The sequence below is a fragment of the Lepisosteus platostomus genome, chromosome 8 (genome assembly GCF_059453375.1).
Source record: "Lepisosteus platostomus isolate fLepPlt1 chromosome 8, fLepPlt1.hap1, whole genome shotgun sequence".
Taxonomy (NCBI): Eukaryota; Metazoa; Chordata; class Actinopteri; order Semionotiformes; family Lepisosteidae; genus Lepisosteus; species Lepisosteus platostomus.
Window position 1 is genome coordinate 62,876,320 of NC_142618.1, and position 10,290 is coordinate 62,886,609.

General features: G+C 40.6%; 1 protein-coding gene across 1 annotated transcript; it reads right to left on the minus strand.

The window, feature by feature from the left end:
- Positions 1-696: 696 nt before the first annotated feature.
- atpsckmt (fATP synthase c subunit lysine N-methyltransferase) lies at positions 697-10,290 on the minus strand. The gene is made up of 4 exons (XM_088644257.1): positions 9,723-10,290; positions 9,209-9,346; positions 5,876-5,926; positions 697-4,343 (listed from the first exon to the last, which is right to left on the minus strand). Exons 1-4 carry the CDS (start codon positions 10,002-10,004, stop codon positions 4,128-4,130), a joined length of 687 nt encoding a protein of 228 aa, XP_088500383.1. The 5' UTR covers positions 10,005-10,290; the 3' UTR covers positions 697-4,127.

Here is a 10,290-nt window from a genome sequence, read left to right on the forward strand (position 1 = left end):
TCTCTAAAAGCATTCTTTGATCCATACTGATCCCTTCTGTAACCTTTTCTCCTTTGTTTTTTTTATTGTGAAATCAGCATCTATCCAGTTTCCACACATTTCATAACACTTATCTTATTTTCTAAATATGTTGTGTTAGAAACCACCTTCCAATAGTGTCAACCTAAGACGTAGAGATGATGTGGTTTCTGTGGGACTGACTGTGAATGTGGTCATTAGACTTTAATAAATGTGGCCCCCTAAGTGAAGATAAATGGATTTATAATGTGGTTTGGAAGAGGCAATTAGTAAACAAATCCATAATTGGGAAACTGATGACTTTTTTGCAAAAATATAATTTTGTAAAATTTCATTTAAATTTAAATTAAAATATTAGATGTTATTAGATATTACAAGTTATTTTTAAAGCCTTATTTTCTTTAAACACTAGATAGCCAAGTCTTAAAATGCTTGTTTTTTAAGAGCCTCTCAGGTCTGTATACATATTGTTCTTTGAAAATTCAGTCCATAGTGTGGAACATTCACAAACGTTACATTTATTTTTATTTTCTTAACCCCATTTATTTGCAGCTCTGCATGTCTTGGCAAGTGTTCTTCCCTGCAGATTGGCACACAGCTAATAGAAATTAGGCTAATTGAAACTCCTCATTAAGAGAATCAGTACTCCAACCTAGAAAATGTTACCCCCAGACAGCATTTCATTGTTCATGGATTTATTTTGCTCATGTCTCGTTCTGAAAAGAACACAGCTTGATAGACATCTTATCACTTATCTTGTCCTGCTAAAAGAGAACCGGAAGGGAGTCTTGCCCTTTTCATCTGTGATTAGTTCTATTATGTCTGGCTATCGAGATTCTGACTCAGCTATTTTGCTTCAAAGGCCACTCTTAACACAACTCATTTCTGCTTCTCTCAGCCATCAAGGAAGGGGTTAGACAACAGGGCATCCTGCACAGACTTCAAGAAGCAGTGACATTTTCTATTGACTCCCTTAAATTACTCCCTTGGTTCTGCAGAAATTGCTGCAGAAATGTGAATGCGTTCAAACAGATTTGCCAGAATGTGACACATCGTACTCCATTGCTCCCACCTTAATCAAAGTGAATGTTAAAAAATTTGCACAGATGAAAAAGTCTGCACCTGAGACAGGTACAAGAAGGTACCTCTTCCCTAAGAAGGGGACCCTGCCCATTGGGGCTGCTATGCTCCAGTTCAGGAAGCCACGGTGCAGAAGGACAGTCTCTTTAAATCCTCAGATCCCTTACACCTAATTAATCAATTAATTTGTTCAATTTGTTAATTAAGATCCGAGTTGAAATGAAAACCTGCCCTCCAGGTTCAGAGGCAGTGATTTTCATGTACAGCAGGGACATTTTCTAGCCCTGATAAATCTCGGTTTGCAGAGATACCAGCTTTTCTCATTCCATCATTGCAGTCCTGATGTATTAAGGTGCCAAACCAACCTGATTTGCCTCAGAGTGGCCCCTGCTACACATTGAACAGAAACTCCAGGAGCAAATGGGCCTCTCTCCGACGGGAGACTAATGGATCGACTGACCAGCACGGAATTAAAACAACAGTCGCTGACCGGCCAGCCAATGAATCAATTGGCTTCTCAGACAGACAGTGCATTAGAAAAGCTGAGAGGAAAGTGTATTTTTAGCCTGTGCTCAGACTCATTAGCTGATTCAAGCTCTTTTCTGCTGCAGACTTCGAGACAGTGTTTAGGAACAGGTTGCACCTGTTCTATAATTGGTTGAAAATGCTTCGGTACACTTTAGATCTGTTCCTTCATTATGAATCAAGACCCTTTTCCACCAAGTTTAACTCTAGATGCATACAATGGTCCTGATCTGTCACCCTCAAGTAGTAAACAAGTCATTCTCACTTTGCGTTAGAGGGGGGGCAGTCAATCTTAGTCATTCCCTTCCATTACAGGACTACGAATCTTCAAATAAATCATTGAATTGATCCTTAATTTGTTCAAGACCCCAGAAGCTGAAGACTCCTATAATAATAAAATATTTGCTGGAGTGAAGACTTGCAAGGGAATTGAAGTGATCAGGATTCTCTACCTGCTGTAGAGAATCAGGACATGCAGCCTGCGCAGTAGCAGTTTATTCTGTAATCATGTTGACCATTTTCTCCTTCTGTGATTTGATTAAACCTTTTAATCCTGTTACACATATGGTGCACATATTTTTACGTGACCTCCACTTCTTAAAAGCTTAACAATTAATTTATGCAGATGGTTATTTCTTGATTTGATGGTCTGGGCAGCTCATTGCAATCTATGAGATAACATTCCTTTACTAAATTCCATTGTTTTGAATGCTGACTATTGCCAAATGAGTGAATTACAATACACTAAAAGTGATGTTGTGAACTAGAGAGAAGATCAGAGGTGAGCTACCTGAATGGAAAAGGGACAGGTACTATACACAGAAAACATTTAAGAAATGTTTAATCATCGACTGTGAATTGGATTGATGACAGGCCTGTTGCATTGACAACTTCTTTAGTACACCACATAAAAAATGTTTTTTTTTAAATAAAGATTTTTTAGAAAAAGCCAAACAATGAATGTAATGCTGGTGCAAGTGAATGAGCAAGTATTAAATGTGAAGCTAACAAAAGGAATCAAAAAGCGAAACAATAACAAAAAATACAAACTGCAACTTCTGCAATGAGATTCAAACCACAAATGCTTACAATTAGCTGAAACTAATATTTGAAACAAAATGTTTAACTCCTTTAACTTTGGATAGCAATAATTATATGCTATGGATTTCTGTCATGGATCATGGATGATTCTGTATTTAATGAGAAGCTCAAATATAACTTTTTTAAGCCAAGTATCTTATTCTGATGCCAACTACAACTTGAGAACTCCACAGCTGGCAGTAAGATAAACCAATATAGGAAGAACGTGCAGCAGCTGAAACTTCAAAGGATCTGGGGAACAAGTATGACAGACTCAAGTGGGTCCAGAGATAAAAACAGAATTTTGTAACAATTTCTGATTTGTCACTGTATCAATTCTGCTGTGTGTTACAGTGAGAACTGGGCTGCAGTGTTCAGTAGGTCAGTGTTACAGCGCTGGGCTGCAGTGTGTTCAGTAGGTCAGTGTTACAGCACTGGGCTGCAGTGTGTTCAGAAGGACAGTGCTTTTTTTTCCGGTCACTGCAATTTAAATGGAATCGAGTAATAAAATAAGCATCAATGTAGATTCTCCTTGAAAATCTTAAACATAAATTACAGCCCAGTAGGTTATATTTTAAGTATAACACACGCAAAATGTGTACTGGGGGTTGGTCCAGTGGAGATCATGCTAATAATAGACAGCACACCAGCACAAAATGGTCTCAGGGAAAGATTTTCTCTTGTGCTGCTCCTGCCCATTCACCACCATGTTTTCAGGCAGTAACATATCCACAGCACCACCTTGTGCTAATATACACTATACTGTCAAAGAAGAAATATTATTAACAGTAGATGTTTGCCTCGTTATTTTTAATTCCCAGGATAACTGAAAGCATTTACCACACAAGAGTGCTACTACAATCTGGCACACTCAGATCACTCACAAGGCAGGGACCCTCACTGTACTACTTCATCACCTGAACATACTGCCGCTCGTTTTGCTTTTACCCAGGAGAGAGGATACCATTCATTTCTGTTTCACGTTTCTGTTTTCACAGTTATCTCCAAAGCCATATCTACGTATAAGAATGTATTTCATGATCTCATTCAGCATGATTTAAGAGCCCATTATGCTTTAAAACAAACACTTATTAACGGACACTCAAAAGCCAACTAAAACCAAGCAGCCTTGAAATGGAGAAGGGTTCTCCTGAAACTGCTCTGTACACACGCTGATTCAGAGGAACAGTGAAGTAAGACAGACTGCCTCTTTCCTCTCCTTACACGGCAGCTATATATAGTACTGTACGTTCAACCCAGTCTTAGAATGCAAACCACCACTCTCTGGCTTCAGTCTTTGAAAGTGGTGACAACAGTTCAGTAAGCCCCTTATTGTGTTGTTTCTCTTTTAGTTTTCTTCAAAAAGTCTAAAGCATCCTTTGCCCAAACTCCATTTTAGAAATATAAAGATCTGATTTGCAATTTCACTCCTCTTGGTGCTGCCTCCCTGTGCAGCACATCTCCTCTTGCAGGTCTCGGATCTCCGGCTGACGAGGGGATCTGGCATCATACACCCACACAGTGTCCATTCCCTCCCCCGTCACCTGCGCTGGTACCCAAGTGGGAAACGGGAATCGGCAGGCGATGACTTTGGCGGGAGGCTGTAGTTCGCGTTGCAGTTTGTCTTCCAGCTGTGCCATCTGAGGGACAAGACACACTGTCTTTGCTTTACTGTGCAAAGGGAACATGACCGCCCTTGTACAAGGCCACACCATCAGAACGAGGATGTTTAGGATAAAATGCTTTCGCACCCTCATAAAGGTCATAGCCTAACTGAACACCAGTTTCTCTGCACACTTGGTTATCTATCAGCTTTTCAATAGTGGAAGCTAACAGAGACATAAGAAAGTGCTGGAAACAGGAATCCTGCAAATAAAACCCGGAAGTGATACAGGACAAAAGTTCATGGGCGTGAAGGAGTAGCACAATCCACCCTGATGTGTCAGTGGAAGAAATAAAAATGTGTCCCAACACTCTCTGGCCAATGTACTCCACCAGAGCACGCGTGTTAGCAGAAGGCAGGGAGTCAGGGTCAACAGGAGATTTAGGCTCTGGTCACTTCATGTGGTGTAGCCACACCTAAATTTAAAATGGGTTAATGTGCTGGTCGTGATGTTTTTTTTGGCAGTACACCGAGCCACCCAGCATGTAAGGACTGCTTGGAAATGAAATCACTTCCATAGGCAGGAGAACAGCTCAGGTAATTTCATTGGATTTTTGACACTGATTACAAATGTCACATGACAAATATGACCAATTTTCTGATTAACTACAGATTCACAAGGTTCAGCCAACTTCATGAACTCCTTCAGATTGTGCAGATTACTATACAAAGATGAAGCCCACAAGTATATTGTGGAACTTGATTTTCTCAGAATTCTCTCTCACATCTGGGACTGCTGCCAGAGCCTATGGTTAATTGATTAATTAATTGAGAGCCAGCTCCATTTAGATAAGGAAAGTAAAGATTACTCCAAAACTGCCCTTATCTCCCTCCATCATCGAGGACCTGATAGCTGGAATTCTTCCTGTAGTACTGTTACTAAGAAAGCAGGCCAAGTATATTACTGAATAAAAATAAGCCTCCTTTTTTGGTGTCAAATTACTACTTAGTCTGAATCAGAATGAGAAAGATTATAAATGATATAGCACGGAGGCACAGAGGGGCAGTTTTTAATGTGATTTGTTTTTTAAATTTAGGCGAAGACTTCAATGTTTTGCTCCACTTTATGATTTCAAGTGATCAACCATATATTTGATCTTTTCATTTTCTTCTAAGAATGAGCCTGCACACAAATCTGCTAATAATCCTGTATCCAAGACATTCAATTTAATCTCTCTCATTTCAAGGCCCTGAGGTGGATGTGTTTACACACAAAAGAACGCCTCGACACAAGCATACAAATGAAAACTGCTCCTCGTTTAATTTTTAAGGGATTACAGTATTTGCCCAGTCAAGACATTTTTTTATGATTAAGTACATTTTACAACTAGTGTGCAAATGACAATGTCAGCAATCTAACTTAAACTATGCACAAATCCATACAGAGTTTTCTTAAGAAAATATTATAGCAATATAACATGAAAAAATACAGAAGTTTGGAATTTGTTTAAAAGAAAACAGTCCTGGACAAACTTTTGAATTGAAAGTTGGTGAAGAATCAAAACCTACCATCTGAGGGACTCCAAAGATGACGACATTGTTGTATTGAGAGAAGCTGACCTAAAGAAAAATAAAAACAATTCATGAAATAACTGGAATCCACTGAGTATCTCTAAAGACTACCATTTCCTTTCCACCAAGATTTTCTTTTTTATTCATTATCCTGCTGCACATTTCCTTTGATTAAACTATTAGATTAAACTGGCCTCCAACAAGACTGGCTCAACAGCACGGTCCTGTCGAACACTCAAACCTTCTTATTATTATCCCCATGGAGTGCAAGACAATAATACAACGTAACAAAAGGAAAGAGGTCGGGACAAACAACAACTCAGGAACATATCCCACTAGAACTCCAACAAATTCCTAGACCTTTAACAGTTACACCCTGGGGTACAGAGGCATCTCCCAGGTGAGCGTACTGTAAAGTCCAAGAGGAGGTGCTGTGCCACACACTTCCACATTGCTGTTGGCCTTTTTTACAGGCCTCTGTTTGGGGAGGTCAGGTGGAATCATCTGATTTACCCCAATGATTTCAATGCTTATGTTCACCACTGTCCCCAACCTATTACAATGTGCACTATGGATCTTTCCAAACCAAAAGTTTAAACTGTACATTAACAAACTTTTAGTTGAAGATTAATAGAAAGTTGTAGAGAAGTTACAAAACATTCTCTGTTGGGCTTTTTCTTAGAAATGGTCTCCTAACATCTGTCTTATCTTAAATTCCTTATCTAGACCCAGTCAAAACACTCGTAATTGTTGATGTGAAGACTAAGCACTGGTACAGCACAGATACACATCTCCACTTCACTGTATGACTCAGGAGAAAATCACAGCATGAAAGTAAAACCAAGGTACAAACAGAAATGTTCTTAATCAAACAATATATTACCCTAAATGAAAACACACTGTGGAAAAAAACCTGAAAACACATAATGAAAATGATGCAATCTATTCAGCAGACACTTTAAGAGTCTTACCGAGAAGTTTGATTTTAATAATGACTGACTAAAGGTTCACCGATACAAACGACTAAAAAATGTATAACGTGTAAATGGGTGAAGGTATATACCCTGTCATGCAAACCCAGTTTCTTGAAACACAAAGAATGTGTTGGTTCAAATGTGTATTTTTAAACTCCAAAGTGAAAAAAGTTCTGAACTATGAAACAGCACCATTATCAGTGTGTATTCTGTCAGTTTTAAATGTAATTGATATCCAATATATTTTCCCCAAAACCTCTATGGAAAATAAGAGAAGAAGAAAGCAAGACTTTAAGCTCATCTCCTGACGGAGTAGAAGGCACTATTCTCCGTTTCTTCTTCTAGCGTCACAGAAGCGCTGGCACAGAGTTTGGCTTTTCATGCACAGGGCAACATCACGTTATTGGCCTGCAAATAACACTCATCCTTTACTGGCCAATCGGCCAGCCCAAAACACGTCTCCATGGCTACCCGTACACTGCTGCCGGGCGACGAAGATCCATCTTAATCAATGAAACTCCAGACGCAAATGCAATGCCCTGAAAATTAGTGTCGCACAGGATGTTAACACCTCTTTTCGATCTAGTGAATGGCAAATACACATTTACTAAAAACAGCAACCTTTATGTTGAAGGACAAAGACTCAACTGCTTATCTTTTCTTAAACTGCTTCTTGAAGAACCTGAGTTCTTCAATTTGAGAAACTGAGACAGCTTGGAGTTGTGTTGCTATATTCTGTTCTCAAATCTTCCCATCACTTTATCACAATGCACATAATGAGTCTCACTTATAAAGGTGCCTTGATAATTAGGGTTTTATGGACAGTAAAATATAAAACCTATATTAATGCAAGAAAACACTTTCTGCCACAATGGACACAGATCTAAAAGCTGATTTCACAAGACTGCCATGTACAGTGCACCTTTGAGGAAGCAAAACTAAACTGAATCTTTCTCTCATATGATTATGAAATAGTATCCACACCTGTAAAAATGTAATTTAATCTGCACCATCTGAAATATGCCTTCCTTTACTAAAATACTGAATGCAAAGATATCACAAGATTAGATGGGGTGCAGATGACAGTACTGTAATGAAACATCAAAACGATTAATGCTGCTCAGATCTGAGTGAACAAGCACAAGCTGGTGCAATGGCTCCCCCTGCTGGTACATTACCGCATTGCGTTCTCCCAAACAAACTTGAAATATTATCCGCCTACAGTAACACTCGCAGCCACCCGCTGTTCGACCGTTCAATCGGATTCAGAATGTAAAAAAATGACAATTAGCTTCCTAAAGACTATAATAATACTAACATTTCTGTACAAATCTCTTAGACATGTCAGATACCACCAGATACAATGTAACACAATGTGAATGTGAATTATGGTTGTTAAAAATTCACTCCAAATCTCTACTAGTATTTTCTACTATAATAAAACTGTTGATATTAACATACCTCAATTGGGCAACATTAAAACAGTTGTCGCTTATTTTTTTATTCATATTGATCAGAAACACTAAAAACCTCATTACCTCATCTCAAGATAAGAAATGTGCTGACTGCCTGTCCAATGTTCCTCATCCAAAAGACTGTAATGTGCATGGAAACGTACAGATCAGGAGTAACAACTAGCTTAAAACCAAATGGCTTGAATCTCAGTAAAAGCTCAGCACAGAATGGTTTCTGGATAAAGAATGAAAAGACTGAATAAAAGGAGTCGAAGCAGTGTGCAGGTCATACCATATGTTTCATGGATGTTGTTACAATATTAAATTAAAATTAATTATCAAATTAAAATTACTACCCCCAGATCTTAATGATATCCACTTATAAGTTACAAAAAACTTCCTTCTCTGACTATATGCACTTGTTAATGATACTTCTTCTGTGTTTACACTCATCTGTGTAAGCAAGGGGTATTGGGGAAGTTCTGGTAAAGCATTTAAGACGAAGGGGAGGGTACCAACACTTACATCTCAATCCCAGATGGACCAGATGAACAGGAATACAGAAAAAGAATCATATCTGCAGCATTCATGAAATAAACTAAACACGGGAGGAGAGGCTGTTGTTGTTGTTGTTTTTTGTTGTTTTAAATCAGTAAAGCAGGTCACAACGGGAAAGTAGCATTTCGACTCGCTTTACAACACAAAAACGCAAACCCAGTACCCAGAGGGGTCAGGAAAGTATCAAAAACCACAACGAAATAATAACAGACCAGCAGAGGCCAGCAGTCAAACATCGACTACAGGCACACCCAAAAGCAACTACAAAAACTAGTAATCCGATCAGCTAGTGAGGAAGGGGTTTCCAATCTGGAGAGAAACCTTTCTGTGCAGCGAGGCGATACCTTCCACAGGTCGGAGATGTAGAAGTCGGTGTGGCGATGGACGCCCTCCCTCCATGCGCGGTACCTGGAGTACCACACCAGCCAGGGGTTCAGCTCCAAGCCCACCGCCCGGAATCCCCTCTTCGCCGCCGCGATGACCTGCGGAGAGGACACGGTCACAAGCTCATTCTCCACAACACTCCGCTTATTAAGCCACCGCTTATTAAACACCGGCTAGCGCTCAGGCACCAGGGTCCCGGTCGTGCGTTTCTGCGCATTGTCACTTTTTGTGTTTTATAGCTCCGCGCAACAGAGCCCCATCGTTTCCGACAGCAGGCGTCTGGGGCGGATGTCTTTTTCTACAAAGTTCATGAAACTGTCATTCGTTTTGCGTTAAGGCACGCAGTTTCCTAGAGTGTCTCTAGTTCTTATGAACTCCTGGAAAAGCCTAAAGTGGAGCTACAGTATACCACATCGAACCAAGAGCATCTGTGAGGGGGGAGGTCGTGTGGTGACCGGAGTTATCGCTACTTACGATCCGTCCATCCCCGCTTCCGATGTCGACCAGCGACCCGGTCCGCGTCTGCAGCGCCTTTAGCACGTTTTCCACCTGGGCTGGGGTCGCGGGTACGAAGGGCAGACAAACCTTTCTGAGGGCCGGGGCGACAAACGGGGTGGCCACTGCGTAAAGAGCGACCAGAGACCCCCCAAGAAGCCCGGTCGCCCACAGCCCCCAGGATGGCCTGTTAGAGTTAGCGGCACCGCCGGGCCGAGAGGTTTCGGACCCGGGACCCGCGTCTGGCTTCAGCTCCGACATAAGGGCATGGTGCACACCAGTGCACAGCAACAGTCAAAGACAACTAGCGAGTGTCACCAATAACTCCCTGAACGCGTTAAACAACAGTTAGTTTATGCCGTAATAAATTCCCCACGCACAAAAAAGATAAGCATTAAAAGCACAGCGTTCAGATTTCAATGATTTTGAAAATTAAAGTCGGTACTTTTATAGGTCACTGCAGAGAACCACATGTCCCGTCCTCCCTCGCCCCCTCCCCCCTTGTGCAGCACCGAAACCTGTCCGACTTTCCGCAGACCCGTCTTTA

Coding starts and splice junctions, on each gene's coding strand:
- atpsckmt (XM_088644257.1), bottom strand. CDS start 10,004: ATGTCGGAGCTGAAGCCAGACGCGGGTCCCGGGTCCGAAACCTCTCGG. Junction 5,927..9,208: donor ACATCTCCGACCTGTGGAAG/GTATCGCCTCGC, acceptor ATTTTTCTTTAG/GTCAGCTTCTCTCAATACAA. Junction 4,344..5,875: donor TCTTTGGAGTCCCTCAGATG/GTAGGTTTTGAT, acceptor CTTGTCCCTCAG/ATGGCACAGCTGGAAGACAA.